Source organism: Schistocerca serialis, chromosome 7, assembly GCF_023864345.2.
Source record: "Schistocerca serialis cubense isolate TAMUIC-IGC-003099 chromosome 7, iqSchSeri2.2, whole genome shotgun sequence".
Lineage (NCBI taxonomy): Eukaryota > Metazoa > Arthropoda > Insecta > Orthoptera > Acrididae > Schistocerca > Schistocerca serialis.
In genome coordinates, this window is record NC_064644.1 from 108,721,298 (window position 1) to 108,745,357 (window position 24,060).

Sequence of the window (24,060 nt, forward strand, 5' to 3'; positions counted from 1 at the left end):
GCATCATGATGTGAAACCAACACTTTTGCTGATAATTTATTTATTTACCTGCAGCACAAACAGGGAACAAGAGTGTGATTTGTGTCAAAGGACTTGTGGGGAAAAAAACTGCATCCACACAATAGTTACAAGGATCTGGCATATGTATTCAATCAACATTTAGCTCCATTTCCTGTCTCACCCTTTGAACAGTAAATCTGTTATTTAACCAAATGATTACTAGTGTGTTCTACATGTATTTCATTCAACCTTTCAAATTGCTGCACTTCTTGCATCAATATTGACCTTGCCTTCAATTCTTTCTAATACTGTCACCACTTTTAAACAGAGACTCTCTCCAAGCTCAAAGACTTCCAGAGCAATCCAAACATAGGTAACAGAGAGCATCAAGTAATATTACAAATCCATCACATGAAGCTACAAGGACAGCATTTACAAGATACAAAAGGGCCAGTATTTTAAATATTGATTAATAGGGGCATCTGAGTGGTATCAACTATCTGGAATGGATACTGTAGTATTTTTGATTGTAGAGTCAGTAGCAGTTTCTTTTATTTTGAGATTACTTTTCTTTTCCTGATATAAATACAGCATTTAAATTTCAAGTTAAAGGAATTTGCATCATATCTCCAAGAGTTAAACTTTTATGATGCCTTGAGTACAGCACAGTGCAGTTTCTGAACCACACTAACAAAAAGTGAAAATTAATGTAGCTGGAATCGCATTAAACATCAAAACTGGTACTGAAGTCAAGGTGAAGAGAAATTTAATTTTCACAGACTTAAATGACTTTTTTTATTATCAATATTTAACATTTGATACAAGATTCTTGAGTATAGTAGCACAAAGTACACAAAATATGGAGTGCATGACATAGCTATGATGAAAGTGGGATCCACAGTTGCCTCAGTAGTAACACAACAAAAATTAAATGTGATGTATAACATTTACTGCCCAAATTAAAATCAGAGAACATTATCTTCTTTATAAACTGCACAACAGTTTCAGCTCCTTCTGGCAGTTTTAGGCTGCCAGATCTGAAGTTAAGTACATCTTTAATTTGAATGTGAAATTTAAAATTATGAAACAACACCAATCAACTGTGCAATGATAAGTGTTTATAAACCACTCACTTATTAAATATCTAATTATCAACTTTTCATAATTACAATTTGTACTTCACACCAAATTTAAATATCTGTACATTAAGAACAAAGTTATCACCCAATCATCACATTCAGTATTAGACAGTGACAATTCAGAAATGACTGGGAAATACCATTTCGAGTTTGCAGTGCGTGGCCCCGACAACTCTTAAGGACCGATAGATATAAAGTAATCTGTAGGGAGATCAGAAACGGCAGAGCAGTGTCTGTTTCACATAATACCTCTGTCAGTTACGGAAAGTTGGCTGGCCTAATGGAAATAGCTAAGCTGGGAAAAAGTGGCAGGCTCACAGGAAACTTTCAACAAAAATTGCAGAGGAGACTGCACGCAGGGCTCTAATCACTGTGGCCAGTCTCACTTCGGACTAGGACAATGCGATCACCATAGCAAGTGCTCTGCCTCAATATGAGGCATAAAAATTAAACCAAGATCACAAAATTGTCCAATAAAACTAAAGGTGCAACAAAAATAGCTTCAGTAGTAAACATTGCGAGGAAAACCAGCGCCCCATACAGGGAAAAACACGACGTACGAGAGGGTCAGTGTAACAGTTGTTACAGGAGGATGTGCAACAGGTAAGTGACACTTCAACAGGTGACAGATGTCTCACCGTATTCCTGTCTCGGTGACTGTACTACATTTATTTTCTTCAGCTTTCAGATGTGTCCGAAACAAGAGAATAGCTGCACAACAGCTGAAAATCGACAATGCATATAACTCTGCACAGTAGGTCATGTATGTAACAGAATAATGGAAAAAGGGTAGTTCCAGTCTATTCTCTTCAATGAGGAGTACCTACCCCAACCCGTAGTAAGATAGGACGCTGGTTTTGTAACTCCCCCCTCCCCCTCAAAGCAGTCAATGGCCTGGTGGCAGAGATCAACCAACCCCTTATCTTCTGGCCACTCGGCGCAAGATAAGATGAGGGTATGGGCAATTTCTTCCCGGCACATGTTAATAACAACGAAAATACTGACATTATACAAGGGCACCAAGAAAGGTGCACATTCCACTTGTTTCAGATTTCTCTCTCTCTCTCTCTCTCTCTCTCTCTCTCTCTCTCTCACACACACACACACACACACACACACACACACACACACACACACACACACACACACTTCTTTACACTGTTATAGGTGGCCGGAACTCTTTGTTAACAACATAAAAGCGATGCTTCTGTCCAAAGAGGCCTAGAACGACAGCCACATTCTCTATGATGATGTTGAAGGGAATGGTGGAGAGGGCGCCACATATGCACATGAGGAAGCGCAACATGCCGAAACGGTAGAGCGAAAAGGATTTGACGACGCCGAAGACGTACATGTAGATGTTGACGGCGCCAATGAAGGCGCAGGCGAAGTCCATGAGCGGTGGGCAGGGGATGGGGCAGAGTCCCGCGAGCAGCACGTTGGAGGTGGAGAGCGGCATGGTGACCCAGGAGTAGCAGGAGACGGCGAGCAGCCACTTGTGCCGCAGCGGGATGGCCTGGGAGTGTACCACGAGCAGGATGCCCTGCAGCCAGCGCTTCCGCTGCTGCATGAAGTCCCACAGCGAGAACGGCGACTTCTCCCACATCTCGCCCTCCACGAAATTGAAGGAGTAGCCCTGCGTGTAGGCGCGCATCGCGAAGAAGCAGTCTTCCGCCACGGACCCGTCCGGTCCGTTGTCGAAGGACACCTGCCGCTCTGCGCCCACCTGCCAAGCAAGAACGTCATTCTCAACAATGCGCAAAAGGAAAGGAGCCGTAGCGCCCAACACTTTCAAACACAGCTGTTTCCTTTTATGAACACAAACACGATCAGAGAATGCGAAATTTATGTGACCAACGGCAGTGCACGAAATTGATTCTGGGATTCAACACCGATTCGTTTTTCCAACAACTATAAATATTACAACTATAAAGATCAAGGGCCCAAGCCATCATTAAGCGAAGCTTATTACACACGCGTTTTAACACCACGTTTATGTGGCACAGAATTTTGAGACGAAAAGCGAATTTCGGAAATCACTTTTGCTGCTATTTACATGTCAGACTTTAAGCTACTTAGTTTTCTCGACCACATATCTGTTTTCCGAGCGTTCTTTGTTTTAGGAATGTTAAAGTGTAATGCAACTGCTTCGAAAAACGTCTGCGACCTGCTCTTGAGTACTGTTCGAGAGTTCGGAATCCTCAGCGACAGGGAGATAAGCTGGAATTTTGATGTGTGTCTGCCTTTCAGTCAGTACAAGAATGTTACGCAAGTGCTCAGGAATACACCCACTGAAATCGTCGGAAGACAGATGGTGTTCTTTACTTGCAATGCGCCGGCCGCGGTTGTCTAGCGGTTCTAGGCGCTCAGTCCGGAGCCGCGCGACTGCTACGGTCGCAGGTTCGAATCCTGCCTCGGGCATGGATGTGTGTAATGTCCATAGGTTAGTTAGGTTTAAGTAGTTCCAAGTTCTAGGGGACTGATGACCATAGATGTTAAGTCCCATAGTGCTCAGAGCCAACTTGCAATGCTGCTGCAGGCAGCATGTACACTGTGTCCTGCACAAAACGTACCTGTCCGCAGCTCGTGGTCGTGCGGTAGTGTTCTCGCTTCCCGCGCCCGGGTTCGATTCCCGGTGGGGTCAGGGATTTTCTCTGCCTCGTGATGACTGGGTGTTGTGTGCTGTCCTTAGGCTAGTGAGGTTTAAGTAGTTCTAAGTTCTAGGGGACTGATGACCATAGATGTTAAGTCCCATAGTGCTCAGAGCCATTTGAACCATTTGAACAAAACGTACCGGACCGTTTCTAGTCTAGCCTGTGGGCTGAGCATGACACGGTGGCCGTCGGTACCACTGGGCCTTCATGGCCCATTCGGGAGGTGTGTGTGTGTGTGTGTGTGTGTGTGTGTGTGTGTGTGTTCGTTGGGTCAGAAGCTGTGAGAAGCTCGCATTGTTGAGTTGTTACAGAAATGGGGCACTTTGCATTATAACAGCGGATCGATATTGTGGAGTATTAGAAAGAGACAGGTCCCAAGGAATGTAAAGAAATTGTTCAAGTGACGTATCCTGCTAGGAAATTCCCCACGACCTGCACTATTCAAGAGATAGATAGGAACAGGCTACCGATAGGGAGAACTCTTGCAATTATAAACAGATTTCTCAAGCCAGCGCAAGTCGGTAAGGAGATTATAGCAGCAAATTGGTGCACCTCGTGTACTAAAAGATATAAATTTAAAAGCTTATCGTGTGAGAGTGGTGCAACAGTTGAAATTTCAGGATCAGGAAAACAGTTCAGTATTGTAACTGGCTGTTAACATCGATTGCTAACGGCCCCTTGCTTTGCTTCATGTCAGATGAGTCTTGGTTTCCTCTGTCAGTTTAGGTAAACTCCCAGAATTGCAGATATTAAATCGCAGAGCAACCCACATATTCTGCAAGAAGAACCTCTCCATTCTGAGATGGTAAGTGTTTGGTGTGCGTTGTCCGGCATCCGCATTACTGGCCCCATATTTTTCAATTACACCTTTAACATTGTCAGAGATGTAGAGCTCTTTCTATGCACAATTAGCAAATGCAGAGAAGTTTTACGCAGTATTCCAATAAGATGGAGCAACCGCTCATAAACCCAAACGAAGTATGGCCCACATCAGCAACGTGTTCCATGAAGACAGACTTGTCAGTAGGGGACTCTCGCCCTCAAGGTCTCTGGACTTACCACCATGTGTTTTTTATTTGCGGGGCACACTAAAAAGCAAAGTGTGTGCTGACAATACTCGCATAATAGACGGTCTTAAACGGAACGTTACTAGAGAAATTAACATCACGCCTATAGAATTACAGCGTTTTGTTTGTAGCGTCATCACAAGTAAAGTCATTACACGAAGTCAGCGATGCCTGGATGCCCATGGCTACCACTTCCAGTACCTGTTATTTAACGTTATCATCATCTATTCCCTTTTCGTTAAAGTTACTTGAATTTCGGGCGTTAGGCGTAGCGGTTGTGTATGAAACCCTGTACAACTAACTTCGTGCCTGTATTCTTACTCGCAAGAGTAGTTTCAATTACATAAAAATCACTGCGAAAGGGAAGCTCTAAAACGAATAATCGTCCACCATACACAACCCTTTTTTTTAAGGACTTGTAGTCCGGGGTGATATGTTACAATACAGCATCACCGGTCTATTGCGGTCTAACTGTGTTGGTGAGGCAGTAAATTTCCACAGGGCAGTGACTGCGTCACTGCAATTCACTTTGGAGGTGTGGCGGTGGGACTTGTAGTCCCGTACCACCCTCTGACGGTGATAGTACTACATGAGTCGGGCAGAAGAATATTGCCCAACATAGGCAGGTGAAGGTGTGGCGGTGGGGAGTGCGTTCCACGACACAACCCAAAGCATTTCGTATAATTTGTATGCAAGAACATTAAGATCTGAGACCAAGAACACGCAACCAGTAACGTAGTAACTAGCCAGTGACACAGTAATTTAAGAGTTTCACGCGGCGAAAGTTAAAACTACAGAAAAATGGAGACACCCGTGTGCCAATTCCCGCACTTACATGGCACTTAACCAGCTGAGGTGCGGAGAACTATTACTAGTGCACCCCGTATTTAAAAGAGAGGTTCTATATGGTAAACACACACAGAATGTCGTACTCAGTGCTGTCGCTAGATGGCTCGCCCGCTGCTCCAGCGCGCATAGTGAAAAACATCTCTCTGCAGAGGCGTCGAGCAATGCGGCAGTTTTTGCTTTGGCGCTAGACGACAGGCTTCCGCCGTGACCTGTACGTCTCTTGACGAAACACAAAGGAATATTTAATCGATGTTGTTACTCTGTCATTCTACGTTCATCTTTCAACTCTGTGGCGCCAAGGATGTAATTTATGTTGTTAATAATTCATGTACAAGTCTGTATGATCGTACTTACAATGCTCGGTAACAAACCTAATGACTGGTGGTATGCAGGCGCGCAACATTTGACAATTGTGCTTGCTTCCAGTACATTTCTCGCCGGCCAAAAACTTGTCACTACACCAGTATAAAGAAGAGTAGAAACCGACACGTGGTTTGTATTTTACTCCACACTACGATGAAATATCAGCTCCGATGTTAGGATGTACTATGAAACTTCGTTCATCATTTACTAAAGCACGAACACTTCGAAATTATAATTATAATTACAATTATAACAATAAATGATGTTATCGAAGTGAAAATTAGGGCCAATCATAACTCTGGCATGCAGCGTAGCTCTGGCTTTAATGTAAAAAACAATTACTCCAATACTTTACTGTGTTTATTTTCAAGCAATTGTGATGTATCCTGCTCAAATGGCTTAAGAAACAGAAATGTAACCTTTTATTTTTAGGGTATTCCCTACGTTCGACTAGGCAAATGTCTGGTTGCTCCCAATTTTCGCCTCAGATAAGAAAAATATAGAAAATATGATAACACGCAGAACAAAGCTTACGTACGATTCATACACAGGTGGTGCATATGACTTTCTGCCACTCTTGAGTTCGTTGCAGTGGCAGAAACAAGGCGAGCAGCCAGAAAATCATCTTCGCCCATGATAAATAACTCAGCAAGACCCATACTCTTCAATAAACATCGAGGCACTGCAGATATGCTTACTTTATCAATTAAGAATGGTATGGTGTGTAATCTTCGATGCGTGCAGCTAACACTGACGTGCGTTGTTATAGCTGATACGGAATAAAAGAAAGGGAAGGTAATGGAGATGCGTTGCCGGCACAGAGTCTACTCCTCGCTACAGTAACAGAGGCGCCACCGAGTTTAGCGTCCCCATTTGACGGCGGAACAACAACAGCTACAGTATCTCAGTCCGAGATACACTATGGAGAGATGTGGGATATAAAACAGCACACTGCCGCTCAATTGAATGATTAGGAACTATACACCAATAGGGGCGTATGGAATGCAAAAAACTACAATGAAGCCGTAGAATCCGTCTGAATTAAAGCGTTGTAGAATGAATTATTACAACGAAGTTAGCTGGCAAAGCAGGCAATATTTTTAAAGTGTGATGTCTTAGTTTTAAGCTTCCACACGACGAAATTTGTCTGTGTGGCACTGATAATAATACAATATGTGAAAGGTCTTTCGGTACTACGCGGAGGTGCAATCTATCAATCTGTCTCAGACCTGGTTTAAAAGTTGTGGATGTGTCAAGACGATCTGCCAACTCTGCAGAAGGCAGTTGACCAGGTTGTTTCCATTTACACACTACGTGATCGAAAGTATATGGACACCCCCAAAAAACACATGTTTTTTTATATTACATGCATTGTGCTGCTACCTACTGCCAGGTACTCCATATCAGCGACCTCAGCAGTCATTAGACATCGTGAGAGAGCAGAATGGGGCGCTCCGAGGAACTCACGGACTTCGAACGTGGTCAGGTGATTGGGTGTCATTTGTGTCACATGTCTGTACGCGAGATTTCCACACTCCTAAACATCCCTAGATCTTCTGTTTCCGATGTGATAGTGAAGTGGAAACGTGAAGGGACACGTACAGGCCGACCTCGTCTGTTGACTGGCAGAGACCGCCGACAGTTGAAGGCTGGGTCGTAATGTGTAACAACCAGACATCTATCCAGACCATCACACAGGAATTCAAAACTTCATCAGGATCCACTGCAAGTACTATGACAGCTAAGCGGGTGGTGAGAAAACTTTGATTTCATGGTCGAGCGGCTGCTCAGAAGCCACACATCACGCCGGTAAATGCCAAACGACGCCTCGGTGTAAGGAGGGTAAACATTGGACGATTGAACAGCGAAAAAGGGTTTTGTGGAGTGACGAATCACGGTACACATGTGGCGATCGAATGGCAGGGTGTAGATATGGCGAATGGTCGGCGAACGTCATCTGCCAGCGTATGTAGTACCAACAGTAAAATTCGGAGGCGGTGGTGTTACGGTGTGGTCGTGTTTTTCATGAATGGACTTGCACCCCTTGTTGTTTTGCGTGGCACCACCACAGCACAGGCCAACATTGATGTTTTAAGCACCTTCTTGCTTCCCACTGTTGAAGAGCAATTCGGGGATGGCGATTGCCTCTTTCAATACGATCGAGCACCTGTTCAACATGCACGACCTGTGGCGGAGTGGTTACACCACAATAAAACCCATGCAATGGACTGGCCTGCATAGAGTCCTGACCTTAACCCTATAGAACACCTTTGGAATGTTCTGGAACGCCGACTTCGTGCCAGGTCTCACCGACCGACATCGATACCTCTCCTCAGTGCAGCATTCCGTGAAGAATGGGCTGCCATTCCTCAAGAAACCTTCCAGCACCTGACTGAACGTATGCCTGCGAGAGTGGAAGCTATCATCAAGGCTAAGGCTGGGCCAACACCATATTTAATTCCAGCATTACCAATGGATGGCGCCAGGATATTTTAAGGCGTTTTCAGCCAGGAGTTCGGACACTTTTAATCACATAGTGTATCTGCGTACAATTAATGCAAATAAAATGTCGTTCTATACTGTGACGATGTGGCTGCCGGTAATATCAATCATCTGTTGTTCCCATGTAACATATGAGAAGATTACATGTCTATGACATTTATTAGCAACAAATGTGCGCAGACATCACTGCTCTGTTTCGGCATGCTTGCTCGTAAACTTGTGTTACGTTAAACAAAGGTTTCTTTTGAGCAGAATGACGAGTCTGTCATGGGTATCCCTCTTTCCTCTTTCTCTCCTGGTGGCCAACTTCTTTAATGGAGGATCCTTAAACCAACTGGAACACCTCCAAAATACATAGCGTGGTCTCATGGAGAAGATAAATTAACGGCGTTTTTACATCTCCTCAGCTCCATTCGTAAGAGCATTCAATTCGTTATTTAAACAGAGAATGGTGGTCTGCCTTTCTTGGACTTTTTGTTTAGACAAATGAATGAGAGCTCTCTGTGGAACTCAGTTTATCGTAGGCGCACTCATTCTCATTTGTACTTGCAACCGTCGAGTTCCCACCAACAGTCGCACATGAAGAGTGTGCTTAAAACGCTTACACACAGAGTTTACAGTCTCGGATTCAGACAGTTTTCGTGGAGTACTCGCCCACCTAAAGGCAAAGTTAAGAAAAAAAATAAACATTCTATGCAGCTGATTAACAGGACATTGTCGGTAAAAAAAAAAGGGGGGGGGGGGGAGTGGATGACGAAGATAGCACCCCGGGAAAATCCCTAGATTTTTTTCCTTTGCTGGCAATATTTTATTAAAGACGGCCAGAATTCTCCAGAAGCTTCAGGTCAAAGTGATTTTCCGCCCACGGTCTAAAATTGCGGACGTCCTGGAATCAGTGAAGGACGATTTGTTATTGCGGAAGGTTGGAATCTACAAAAGTCGAGTACCTTGCCGCTGTGTTACATAGGCCAGAGCACCGCACCGTGGACTGAAGATGCACCGAAAGTCAACGCTGCACACGCCATATACAAACAATCGAGCCTGCTGTTGTTGAACACTGCATCTCCACGAACATTCAGTGGAATATGATAAAACAATTGGGCCGCAGCAACATCATTTTGAGAGTGTATTATTGAAGAATCCGTGTACATACGCATGGTAGAAAATCTGATGAACCATGATAACAACGACCAGCTGCGGATAATGCGCAGCTCCCCATCGTTCCCCAGATTTACTCCAAAAAAAGAAAAAAATGTGCTGATGGCCACAGCGCGAGGCAAGCCTGAGGACGGTAGAGTTCCGCAATTCCACCAGCGTTGGCACTGCCTGGGTTGTAGTATGCTAAGTCTGCTAACACTACCTTATCGCATGGACGGAATACACAGTGCGCTAATATATTTCTGGATGGGGCATTCTTCTTCGGTCTCCGATGGCTCACCTGAAGGTCATTGTCAAGTGCCTAATCGAAATTCCGTGCATCGTAGTTAACGACTACCGTCTACAATTACGAATCGTCTTGCAATATTACATATTCAGTTCTCTGAACCTGAAGTGGGAACACGATTTCTTTCAGTGTCTGATGGCTGAGGACTCAATCATAACAAAAAAAATTACATATATAACGGAAAACCAGCCAAAGTTACAAATTTTCGGGTCGGGGCCTGTTTTCGAATCATAGAAATAGTCAAATGGTATTTCCCAAAATATAAGAACCATGTCAAGGTAACAAACATATATGCACACCAAAGAGCAAATGAGCCGTTACAGAGCATTCACACAGTCATCTGTATACTCTGTAACGTATCTTGATATGGTTCTTACGTTTTGGGAAATATCGTTTTGACTATATCGATGATTTGAAAATGGGTCCCGATCCGAAACTAGTCATCAAGTAAATACAAGTGAAATTTGCAAATTTGGCTGTTTTTCCGTTGTATTTATTAACACATGTTGTTGCTCTGCAATTACTCCAGCATGCTACAAGTTCATAAAAATTATATAATTTCTTGACGTTTGCTGTGTATTCTAGCAGTCTTATTCACAGATATATATATATAAAATCAGTCTACAACTAGATTTAAGAAGTTTTGCGTAGTTTGTCTGACATTCGGGACTATCGTTTTGACGCGGTGATGTCGGTGTACAAATAGAATTATTTTATTGCCTTACTGAACCAAATGTCAAAAAGGATAAAAACAAATTTTACGCATATCGTGTGTCCTCTCCTTGCCAAACGAATACCGACAGTGCCTTCAGGGCTCGAACTGGCTGCCTCCGGCTTTGCGTTAGCGACCTCATCTACGGAGACAGTGTGAAAGCGACTTGTCACCAGAACATGCGGAGTTCTGCACGGCATGAAACGTATTCCGTGCCTGCAGCAGGACGTCACGAGATTGAAAACCCATAGAGGATTTGGTTCATCGTAAATTGAATGAGCAGTCAGCGGCCCGTATTAATGATGCCCTTGTACACCTGTCAGCGGGGCCAAGGATTGCTTCGCTGCGGGCTCCCGCAACACAGCACTGGCGTGCAACAAGCCTACCCGTAGGCGCTGGCGGCATTTAATTGCCTCTATCGCGGCGGTGACAATTTTTTCTCTATGGTGCGATTGGCGTCGTCCCAGAACTAATTGTGGAGCGAGGTGAAGCTGAAAGTTATCTGAGCTGGCTGAAGGTCTTGCGCTTTTGATTTCCTCCACAGCTCCAGTGACGACGTGAGATAAATGTTAGGTTGTTTTCGGTGTTTAATACAGTCTTCAAATTTGTTCCCTCTGTCTATATGATATGAAGTTGGGTTCAGTCCGAACAGAGTTCTCATGAGCTTTTCGTACGACACCGGTTTCAAGGAGAAACGTTGTTCTGATTCTCTCTCTCTCTCTCTCTCTCTCTCTCTCTCTCTCTCTCTCTCTCTCTCTCTCTCTCTCTCAGCAACCACGAAGAGCCGACGGTTGCACACGATAGTCACACCACCTCTCTCAAAAGCAATTTCGCTTTTCGCAAAGAAATGTCTGTCTGCTGGTGTTAGAAAAAACTTTCTGGATGACCGCTGTATATAATATGCGACTGGTAAATTTTTGTATATTTAGCTTACTTTTGCCCACGAGTACCAAAGTGCAACATTGCTACAGCCACCTAGCACAAAGTTAACTTGATCGGGTAGCAGTGGTATGACGCTGCCTTCTTCCGACCTTTGAACAGACTGACCCAGTCAGTTATAAGGGACTTACATTTTAACGCGGACTTAACCAAGTGCATCTCCGCATTTTTCCACATTAACAAACATTGCTATAGGTGAAAGAAGTGGCAAGTGACAGAGAAAAATCCTAGTACGGACTGGAAATCGAACCCTAGACCTTTGGACTTGTTGTCTGGCTCCTTAGCACTGAACCACATCTCCAGTATTCTGGAGTTTATCACGCTAATGCCTTCCATACAGTTTTTCTCTCAGGATGATCCGCACGTTTCCACAGCCATTCCAACAAATGTATGTTTTCTGTTCACCTTTCGTACAACGGACTGCACGTATCCCGCTCAATCCATACCGCTTCTCTGTATCACCCCTAAGCATCTGAATGTTGTGATAGGCTACAGACGTTTAACACTGATCTTTTATTCCAATACTATCGGATTCTCTACTTTCGTTGTGAGCACTGTCTTTAATATATTCACATGCAACTAGAGGTGCAACTCAGAACATTAAGGAGATATGCTCTTAATGTCATTCTGCACTCCGTTACGATAACTTTCCCAGAATTGCATCGATCAGTGAGCAGTTATCTTGACCCACCGGACAAATAGTTTACGTAAGTCGAGAACACTAGTGCACATCTTATGCCTGACTGTGCAACGCCTCACACTGTGATCTCTCAGGTTTTGATTAATTTTAATGATCAAAATAGAGTGCTTCCGCGTGTTCTGCCGAGCTGTTGTTTTCACTTTATGTACAATATTTTGACCAATCTCCACACAACGAGCCATCACCATCCGTCACAAGGAAATTCGGTGCCAAAGACTTCGATCCATAGAGATCAAACATTTTCGGACAAGGAGAGCCTGGCCGAAGAATTACAACTACGAATTGTGTTCCAACGGAATGAGTATTCATATCTGGGCGATGCAGTACGAATTAGTAACGTCTGAGAACGAGGTTGAGACGTAGACCAAAGAAGAGAAGCCAAAATTCGCTTATCTACCTAACGCTGGCCCAATACCTGGATAGATCGGTAGATTTCTAACGGAAACATGGCATCCAATGTATTTCGCTCCCTTCAACTAAAATAAAAAGTTATTTGCAATGTTAAAGACGATCTAGGCCTCCGGAAGCTGCTTGTGTATCGTATCAGAACAGTCGAGGATAAATGGAAGCGAGGTACCCGACTAAAATAACCAAGCAAATCAACTATCGCCGAACACTGCCCCGAATATAGACATGAAATAAAATACGATGAGACCAGTAACGTGGTGCGAAAGCCAAGTTCCTGTGACAGCATTATTAAGGAGTTAATCGTAATGAAGGTGTCAGAAAACGACGGTTTCAAGTTGTATAGCGCTTGGGGGCTGGCACACAATTTATTAAAATCTCAACGGCCACCATAGCTACCAGAGTTCGAAAACGCCGAGAGAATTTGCGTTTCACGGAATATCTGTGCGAGCTCTGAAAAGCAAAAGAGCATCAAACGGCGTAATGGACGACGGGATCGGGTATCAAGCGTGGCATGAGATCAACAATAATTCACTGTCTCGTTGGAGTCCAGGCAGAGAGTACACACAACAGAAAAACTAGCAGCAGCCGAAGAAGACGGCTGGGACGGTAGTCGAAATATTGTGCATAAAATGAAAACATCTCGGCAGACACACCCGGAAGCACACTATTAATACACCTACTATTACTTTACTTGATGTCAAACATCTGCCGTTCACCATACTGTAACTGGCATGTAGCAGACAAAACTTATTAGAGACAATCATAAATACTGAAGAGCCAAAGAAACTGGTACACCTGCTTAATATCGTGTAGGGCTTCCGCGAGCACGCAGAAGTGCAGCAACAGACGTGGCATGGACTCGACTAATGTCTGAAGTAGTGCTGGAGGGAACTGACACCATGAAACCTGCAGGGCTGTACATAAATCTGTAAGATTACGAGGGGGTGGAGATCTCTTCTGAACAGCATGTTGCAAGTCAGCCCAGATACGCTCAATAATGTTCATGTCTGGGGAGTCTGGTGGCCAGCAGAAGTGTTCAAACTCAGAAGAGGGTTCCTGGAGCCACTCTGTAGTAATTCTGGACGTATGGGGTGTCGCATTGTCGTACTGGAATTACATAAGTCCGTCAGAATGCACAATGGACATAATGGATGCAGGTGATCAGACGGGATGGTTACATACGTGTCGTATCTAGACGCATGAGGGGGGGGGGGGGGAGGGGGGAGGGTCCCATATCACTCCAATTGCTCACGCCACACACCATTATAGAGCCTCCACCAGCTTGAACAGTCCCCTGCCGACATGTAGAGTCTATATATTCGTGAAATTGTCTCCATACCCGTACACGTCCATCCACTCGATACAGTTTGAAACAGACTCGCCCGACCAGGCAACGTGTTTCCAGTCATCAACAGTCCAATGTCGGTGTTGATGGCCTCAGGCTTTCTGTCGTGCGGCCATTGAGGTTACACGAGTAGGCTATCGGCTCCAAAAGCCAATATCGATAAAGTTTTGTTGAATGGTTCGGACGCTGACATTTGTTGATGACCCAGAGTTGAAATCTGCAGCAATTTGCGGAAGGGTTGCACTACTGTCACGTTGAACAATTCTCTTGAGTCGCCTCATTGTTAGTATGGTAAGCGGGCCAACGTTGGTAGTCGAGGCTGTAGCGTCGGGCGTGTAGCTGTCAGTTGCCCTTTTGTGCAGCCGCTAAGGACATTTCACAGTCCACCGGTGATAATTGCTTGTCCTTAGCCCGGGGTTAACCCCGCGGGCGACGGCCACTATGAAGCTATTCGGGGAGCGCAACGTCCTCATCAGGGTCACTGCGACGCGATCCGCTGACCAATAGCTCAGCCGACAAACTAAATCTCGCCACGAATCCATATGGATTAAATGCACATCATTTTTGTAATAAACGACAGCAAATGTAACACTTCCATGTTTTTCTAAATGTACATTCTCAGTAGCGTTCTGAAATATTTCGATTATGTAGTTTTTACAGTAATCCATTGAATGATCGAAGTATTACAATGGCAAAAAAAAAAAAAAAAATTGCATTAGCTATGACAATGACAAAGAGGGCAGCTAATTACCGTACTTGGCAAAGTAAGTCCAGAACAGTATGTATGTATTTTCAGAAACGAACAAGTGGCAACAGCGAATTTCGGTGATGATTTTCGTGTAAGCATAGGTTAATAAAGATAAGAGTGACGGGAAGTCCTGTGTTGGGTGTTGCATCGTTCTGCAATTTCATGGGATTTCGACATCCGCGCTGGATTATATTGTACGAGGGGCGTTCAATAAGTAATGCAACACATTTTTTCTCGGCCAGTTTACGTTGAAAAAATGCGGAATTTATTGTTGGACATCGTGGAATATTCCCACTTCAGCCCCTGTAGTTTCATGGAGTTCCGATAGGTGGCGGCGCTATGTGTAGCCTTCAAAATGGAGTCGCTTTCCAAGCAGAGATCTGACATTGAGTCCTTTGGCGGAAAACTAGAGCATCGCAGGTATTCGTAGGCGATCGCAGAACGTCTACGGAGACCTGGCAGTGAACAAACGCACGGTGAGTCGTTGGCCGAGGCATCTGTTATCATCGCAACACGGTCGCGCAAACCTGTCCGACGGCAGCACACAGCTGTGCTACCCTCACGAAACTCAAGAAACGGCTCCAGTGTGAAAGGATACGAACTACTACTTCTCCACAACACAAGGCCTCACGCACGTCTGCGCGTGAGAAAGGAGCTCAAATGGTTCAAATGGCTCCGAGCTAGGGTGACCAGACGTCAGGATTAATCTGGACATGTCCTCCTTTTTAGCTCATTGTCCGGGGTCCGGGCGGATTTTTACAGTGTCCGGCTTTTTCGCAAAGTTGAGCGTAATACAATTAAATTTACAATTCGTCCGGTTCTAGTGCTCTTTTCTTAAATACTTTAACTATTGGCACAGCCTTCGTGATAAACACGATTATTTAAAATTTTCGTATCTTCGCTTTGTATAGGGTTGGCTTCCTGTAGTGCACGTGTGATTTGTGAGTGTAATTTTTAACCGAGTGAGTTACGTAAAATACACTCCTGGAAATGGAAAAAAGAACACATTCACACCGGTGTGTCAGACCCACCATACTTGCTCCGGACACTGCGAGAGGGCTGTACAAGCAATGATCACACGCACGGCACAGCGGACACACCAGGAACCGCGGTGTTGGCCGTCGAATGGCGCTAGCTGCGCAGCATTTGTGCGCCGCCGCCGTCAGTGTCAGCCAGTTTGCCGTGGCATACGGAGCTCCATCGCAGTCTTTAACACTGGTAGCATGCCGCGACAGCGTGGACGTGAACCGTATGTGCAGTTGACGGACTTTGAGCGAGGGCGTATAGTGGGCATGCGGGAGGCCGGGTGGACGTACCGCCGAATTGCTCAACACGTGGGGCGTGAGGTCTCCACAGTACATCGATGTTGTCGCCAGTGGTCGGCGGAAGGTGCACGTCCCCGTCGACCTGGGACCGGACCGCAGCGACGCACGGATGCACGCCAAGACCGTAGGATCCTACGCAGTGCCGTAGGGGACCGCACCGCCACTTCCCAGCAAATTAGGGACACTGTTGCTCCTGGGGTATCGGCGAGGACCATTCGCAACCGTCTCCATGAAGCTGGGCTACGGTCCCGCACACCGTTAGGCCGTCTTCCGCTCACGCCCCAACATCGTGCAGCCCGCCTCCAGTGGTGTCGCGACAGGCGTGAATGGAGGGACGAATGGAGACGTGTCGTCTTCAGCGATGAGAGTCGCTTCTGCCTTGGTGCCAATGATGGTCGTATGCGTGTTTGGCGCCGTGCAGGTGAGCGCCACAATCAGGACTGCATACGACCGAGGCACACAGGGCCAACACCCGGCATCATGGTGTGGGGAGCGATCTCCTACACTGGCCGTACACCACTGGTGATCGTCGAGGGGACACTGAATAGTGCACGGTACATCCAAACCGTCATCGAACCCATCGTTCTACCATTCCTAGACCGGCAAGGGAACTTGCTGTTCCAACAGGACAATGCACGTCCGCATGTATCCCGTGCCACCCAACGTGCTCTAGAAGGTGTAAGTCAACTACCCTGGCCAGCAAGATCTCCGGATCTGTCCCCCATTGAGCATGTTTGGGACTGGATGAAGCGTCGTCTCACGCGGTCTGCATGTCCAGCACGAACGCTGGTCCAACTGAGGCGCCAGGTGGAAATGGCATGGCAAGCCGTTCCACAGGACTACATCCAGCATCTCTACGATCGTCTCCATGGGAGAATAGCAGCCTGCATTGCTGCGAAAGGTGGATATACACTGTACTAGTGCCGACATTGTGCGTGCTCTGTTGCCTGTGGCTATGTGCCTGTGGTTCTGTAAGTGTGATCATGTGATGTATCTGACCCCAGGAATGTGTCAATAAAGTTTCCCCTTCCTGGGACAATGAATTCACGGTGTTCTTATTTCAATTTCCAGGAGTGTATTTGGCTATGCCTAAACGAAAGTGTACATTTTCTGATGTCTTTTACTGCAAATATCCGGCTTTAAGAAAGGGAGAAATGAATTTGAAGCGGAATGTAAGATATGTGGAGCTGGAACGTACGTCTCAGTGGCCATTAAAGGTAAGAAATAACTCGACAGATTAACTGTCATGGTTTTATTTCATTGTTTCATAGTCATTCATTTTATTTGTATTCGGGAGGTTAAAGTGCAGTTTACATGTCGTAAGCTGCTGTTTGAATTGCAGATGTTAGTAGCGATGCGTCAAATGAAGGGAGGTGAAAGGTCTTAGTGTTTCGCTTTGTAAACAATTCGGTGTTGTTGACATAACAGCTGGCGCCACACTGTCACCACAATCAATGTTTTTAATTTTTTTTATATTGCTCAGTTAACCACCACCTGACCATCAATAACAATTAACTTAGTTTTACCGGTAATAACCAGCAGTCACGTGACTTGTCCAAAGCTGACGGGTGGTATCCTCATCTGCAGTTGACCTGTTTGATGTGTCCTCTTTTTTTCTTCCTTGTCTTCCTTTTTGAAGCTGTTTGTCCTTTTTAAACAACTGCATCTGGTCACCCTACTCTGAGCACTATGGGACTTAACATCTGAGGTCCCATCAGTCTCCCAGAACTTAGAACTACTAAAACCTAACTAACCGAAGAACATCACACACATCCATGCCCAAGGCAGGATTCGAACCTGCGACCATAGCGGTCGCGCGGTTCCAGACTGTAGCGTCTAGAACTGCTCGGCCACCCAGGCCGGCGAAAGGAGCTCACTGTTCTTCCTCATCCACCTTACAGCCCAGATCTCGCACCCTCCATCTGTTTGGCCCGATGAAGGATGCACTCCGCGGGAAGCAGTACGTGGATGGTGAAGAAATTATTCACGCAGCAAGACGTTGGCTCCGACATCCACCAGTAGAGTGGTACCAAGCGGGCATATAAGCCCTCCCAGTAAGGCCAAGCTACTGAACGGGAATTACGTTGAAAAACAGGGTTTTGTAGCCAAAAGAATACGGTATACGGTGTATTGCAATTGTGAATGAAACGTACTGCTTTCAGAAAAAAGTGTGATGCCTTACTTATTGAACGCCCCTCGTAGTAAAAATTACTCTGTTCTCGAAAATTTTTTACTTCGAAATCACGTCGTTCAAAAATCAGTAACATTTAGCGCGACGTATAACGGGAAAAAAAATCTATTCTTCCAAAAAACCGTTACGGTGATAGTTCAGTAGGTCAGTTTACGGCTCGGAGCACAATGGGACTTAACATCTATGGTCATCAGTCCCCTAGAACTTAGAACTACTTAAACCTAACTAACCTAAGGACATCACACACACCCATGCCCGAGGCAGGATTCGAACCTGCGACCGTAGCAGTCGCGCGGTTCCGGAATGAGCGCCTAGGTCAGTTTAAAAAAGTTTCTCCGGAACTGATAGTATGGCCTCAAATAATGGCTTCCATCAATGTTATTTAATTCCCCCGTCCGCCCCCGGTAGCTGAGTGGTCAGCGCGACAGAATGTCAATCCCAAGGGCCCGGGTTCGATTCCCGGCTGGGTCGGAGGTTTTCTCTGCTCACGGACTGGGTGTTGTGTTGTCCTAATCATCATTTCATCCCTATCGACGCTAAGTCGCCGAAGTGGCGTCAAATCTGAAGACTTGCACCGGCGAACGGTCTACCCAACGGGGGCCCCTAGTCGCACGACATTTACGTTTAATTCCACCACCAATGACGGCAAAAACCTACGGATATTGTCTAGCTCAATAATTTGTCTTCATTTTATGTGATCTTACTCTTCCTGTTCTTATCGGTGACAAAGTAACAGTCGCCTACAAGAATCAATTAACATTTTTCAGCAGTGCTTGATACTCGAGCTGATTACGAACAACTGAAAGTTTGTTTTTGCAACGAAAGCCTTAAATACAAAATAATAAGAAACAAAAACAACAGTTCGTGGAAAATAATGCGTAACTTTGCTCATTGTAACTTCCTTTAGTTTTGCGTAACTGCTGGGACTTCTCAGAAAAGAGTTTACTCAAACCAGTACAGATAGCAAGATAACGTCATTATCTCGACCCATTACTTGGAATGATTTCCAACAATCTGTAATTACTGAGATTACCAGATAACGAAAAAGTCGGGACGAACTGATACATTACAGACTCACAGTGAAGCAAAAAACTTGTTCTGGGAAACGTACAACATTTAATAAACTATTATTCTACCACAGTCTTAAGTGCGACAACGATTACCACGATTACATTGCTTTCCAGAAGTTCTTCACAGACAGATTTGTAATAAAACAGAGCAATTCGTGCATTCACAACGAATTTAATGAAAAAAGTAGTATCATGTAATGGATGCTTGTACAAAATTTAGTCGCGTAAGATAAATGGTCACGTGGGCTAGAAAAAATGAATTCGCGAGGAAAAATCAAAATCACAGCGCCGGAACTAGGAGTTGAGGCCCAGTCCTCCCGAAAAACAATTTCTTGGCTTCTCTGACTCTGAGCCACCTCGCTCGGTAATAATGTGATACTTTTCGTTTCTATAATGCTTACAAGTATGTGCATAAATTTATATACAGCTACTTGCTGCCACTTATGTGGTACTGATTAGGGGTTGTACGGTCAAGGGACAGAGTAGACGAAAGAATTTTAATCTGTTTTTAAACGAGTTGATTCTGTGTGCCAGATATTTTAGCTTTTGTGCGTGCTTGTCTTCTGATCCAAAATTAGATTTTATAAAAGACAGTTATGAATACTTTTTTCTTAGTGTTGTACCACATTTAACAAAATAATGGGCGGGCACCAGCTCCATAGTATTATTAACATTTTTCGTATATACGACCTGTTCCGCGTGGTGTGCCAGATATACGCGATAGGCTAAATACACTTAGATTTACAGAAGTATGTACTAACTAAAATACCTAAGAAGGCAAGTGCTGACAGGTGTGTGTATATATTGCAGAACTATCTGTTTAAGAAGTCATGGTTTGAATATAAAAACTGAACTCCGTCCGAAGGCCCAATTGTCACCGACCGACCGTCGTGTCATCCTCAGTCCTCTGCCCACAGGCGTGACTGGATGCGGATACGGAGGGGCATGTGGTCAGCACACCGCTGTCGCGGCCGTATGTCAGTTTACGAGACCGGAGCCGCCACTTCTCAATCAAGTAGCTCCTCAGTTTGCCTCACAAGTGCACCCCGCTTGCCAACAGCGCTCGGCAGATCGAATGGTCATCCATCCCAGCCCAACAGCGCTTAACTTCAGTGATCTGACGGGAACCGGTGTTACCACTGCGGCAAAGCCGTTGGCCAGTTTGAATATAATGACACAAATTATTTACGGAAGAACGGAAAGACTGGTAGATGAGGCATTGGGGAAGATGATTTAGGCTCCGGAGGAATGCAGGAACATGCAGTTACCAGTGATCGTACCACTTAGCTTATAAGGCAGATTAGAGAAAGGCAAACCTACATTTACAGTATTTGTAAAGATGACAGATACACTTTTCGAACACAGGGAGCGAAAGATTATCTGCGACGCGTACCACATTCTCAGTTATTCAATCCGTACAACGGGACAGAAGGAAAATAAGGAGAAACTCGACAAAGGAATTAAAATTCGGGATAAATAATTTAAAACTGTAATGTTGGAGATGACATGATAATCCTGTCAGATATATCAAACGACTTGGAACATTTGTTGAATGTATCTCTATTGAAAAAGAGGTTAATACGAATATTAACAAAAATACAATAAGTGTAATTATATGTAGTCAAGATAAACCAGGTGACGCTGAGGAAATTAGATTAAGACATGAGATAATAAATTTATAACAGCAGGCAAGATCCTTTAGTATCGTGAACATTATATCCACAATGGGCGAATCTACCAGATGGCATGACACGTTGGATATTTCAGGTCCAATATATTCAGAAAACGACAGCTTTCTAATGGTACGAGGACGTGCTGAAAAATAATGCCTTCAAATTTTTATGTGAAAACTCTTCAAACTTATTAAATAAATCAAATGTTATTAACGTTCTACAGCTTTATTCTTCATGCCCACATATTTATTTCTCAAAAATACCGTCATTGTAGAACGTTTGTTGACGGAGTTGCGTTTTCACCTCTGCTTGCACCACTTCATCTTCTTCACCACCACCACCACCACCACCACCACCACCACCACCACCATCATCATCAAAGTAGTGTTCTCTAAGGAATTCTTGAAGTTTTAGAAACACATTAAAATCGGATGAGAGCAAGTCGGGACTGCATGGAGGATGATCTATGACAGTGAATCCAAGGCGTCGAATTGTTGAATGTCGCAGAGCTCGTGTGTGTTCCGGCATTGTCATGCCGAAGGTAAAGGTGCTTCATGCATGGACTAGCTCTTCGAATTCGAAACTCTATTACAGTCCTCTAGCGGTAGACACGAAGAATAAAGATGTAGAATGTTAATAACAGTTATTTTATTTAAAATGCTTTAATAGTTTTCACTTAAAAATTTGGAGGCATTACTTTTCAGAACGTCCTCGTATTTTCGTTAGAGACATAATACGACAGCAAGGAAGATATCAGTTCATAAATGGTGTCACGAAACCACTTCCGCAAGTGAGAAGTGTATTCCGTTCAATCCCTAAACGTTACACCCGGCGATAGTGTACACTACTGGCCATTAAAATTGCTACACCAAGAAGAAATGCAGATGATAAACGGGTATTCATTGGACAAATTATTATACTAGAACTGACATGCGATTACATTTCCACGCAAGTTGGGTGCATAGATCCTGAGAAATCAGTACCCACAACAACCACCTCTGGCCGTAATAACAGCCTTGATACGCCTGGGCATTGAGTCAAACAGAGCTTGGATGGCGTGTACAGGTACAGTTGCCCATGCAGCTTCAACACGATACCATTGACCAGACTTTTGAATTGGTGAGAGATCTGGAGAATGTGCTGGCCAGGGTAGCAGACGAACATTTTCTGTATCCAGAAAGACCCGTACCGGACCTGCAACATGCGGTCGTGCATTATCGTGCTGAAATGTAGGGTTTCGCAGGGATCGAATGAAAGGTACAGCCACGGGTCGTAACACACCTGAAATGTAACGTCCACTGTTCAAAGTGCTGTCAATGCGAACAAAAGGTGACCGAGATGTGTAACCAATGGCACCCCATACCATCACGCCGGGTGATACGTCAGTATGGCGACGACGAATACACGCTTCCAATGTGAGTTCACCGCGATGTAGCCAAACACGGATGCGACCATCATGATGCTGTAAACAGAACCTGGATTCATCCGAAAAAATGACGTTTTGCCATTCGTGCACACAGATTCGTCGTCGAGTACACCATCGCAGGCGCTCCTGTCTGTGATGCAGCGTGAAGGGTAACCGCAGCCACGGTCTCCGAGCTGATAGACCATGCTGCTGCAAATGTCGTCCAACTGTTTGTGCAGTTGGTTGTTGTCTTGCAAACGTCTCCATCTGTTGACTTAGGGATCGAGACGTGGCTGCACGTGCGAATAAGATGCTTGTCATCTCGACTGCTAGTGATACGAGGCCGTTGGGATCCGGCACGGCTTTCCGCATTACCCTCCTGAACCCACCGATTCCACATTCTGCTAACAGTCATTGGATCTCTACCAACGCGAGCAGCAATGTCGCGATACGATAAACCGCAATCACGATAGGCTACAATCAGACCTCTATCAAAGTCGGAAACGTGATGGTACGCATTTCTCCTCCTTACACGAGGCATCACAACAACGTTTCACCAGGAAACGCCGGTCAACTGCTGTTTGTGTATGAGAAGTCGGTTGGAAACTTTCCTCATGTCATCACATTTTGTGTGTCGCCAACGTTGCGCCAACCTTGCGTGAATGCTCTGAAAAGCTTATCATTTGCATATCACAGCATCTTCTTCCTGTCGGTTAAATTTCGCGTCTGTAGCAATTCATCTTCGTGATGTAGCAATTTTAATGGCCAGTAGTGTAATTAACTGGGAAACGATCCGTAAAACAAAGATCACACACTCTCCGGTTCCCCCAATGCGTCTCTCACATAATCATGTGATATTCAACTGGGCTTCACGGAGCACTCTGTGTTTATAGCGTAGGACCTGATGCACCGCTTCAAGAGAGGAGTAAGGGGGGGGGGGGGGGGCGGCAGGGAGGAGGGGTGGATGCCGAGGCGCTGTGCTGCTTCGGAGAAGAATCGCTGCGGAGGGCCCTTCGCCTCGAGCGCCCACCTACTTGTTGCTCCCAGTTAGTTTGTACCGCAGGGCTCCCACCTCATGCTGCAGACCCAAGCGGCTGCCGTGTGTGTGTGTGTGTGTGTGTGTGTGTTTGTGTGTGTGTGTGTGTGTGTGTTTTATATTTCGGCTAGCTTTTTTCCTCATTCGGCACACTATAGGGTAATTGGATTCGTCTTTTCCAAGACGCCACCTCCTAACGAATGTTGGCGATCCACGTAGCTGATCATGATAGTGTAGCATGGAAAGCTTTTGACGAACAACTCTACCATTTTCGAATGGTTTTCAGCCACAAGGTTCTCGGTCTCCCAATGGACCTTTTACCGTATCTTTCCTTCAATAATAACGTCAAATAACTGATGTCTCTCCCCCTTTCATATTATGTCACAGGTACTGAATCTCTCTTAGTTTTATAATGTGTAGCGATGCGTCGATACAAATACATTTCAAAAGTCTCAGTTCTTTTTCAGTACTTAGTACAAGGTTGAACTTG

The 24,060-nt window shown here is 45.0% G+C and overlaps 1 protein-coding gene across 1 annotated transcript in view; it reads right to left on the bottom strand.

Moving 5' to 3' along the window:
• Positions 1-781: 781 nt before the first annotated feature.
• The window catches only part of LOC126412104 (beta-1,4-mannosyltransferase egh), a 254,517-nt gene continuing 231,238 nt past the window's right edge, over positions 782-24,060 (bottom strand). The window contains exon 3 of the mRNA XM_050081536.1: positions 782-2,865. Coding sequence (XP_049937493.1) covers positions 2,293-2,865 — 573 coding nt within the window. The 3' untranslated portion in view covers positions 782-2,292. The remainder of the gene's footprint in view (positions 2,866-24,060) is intronic.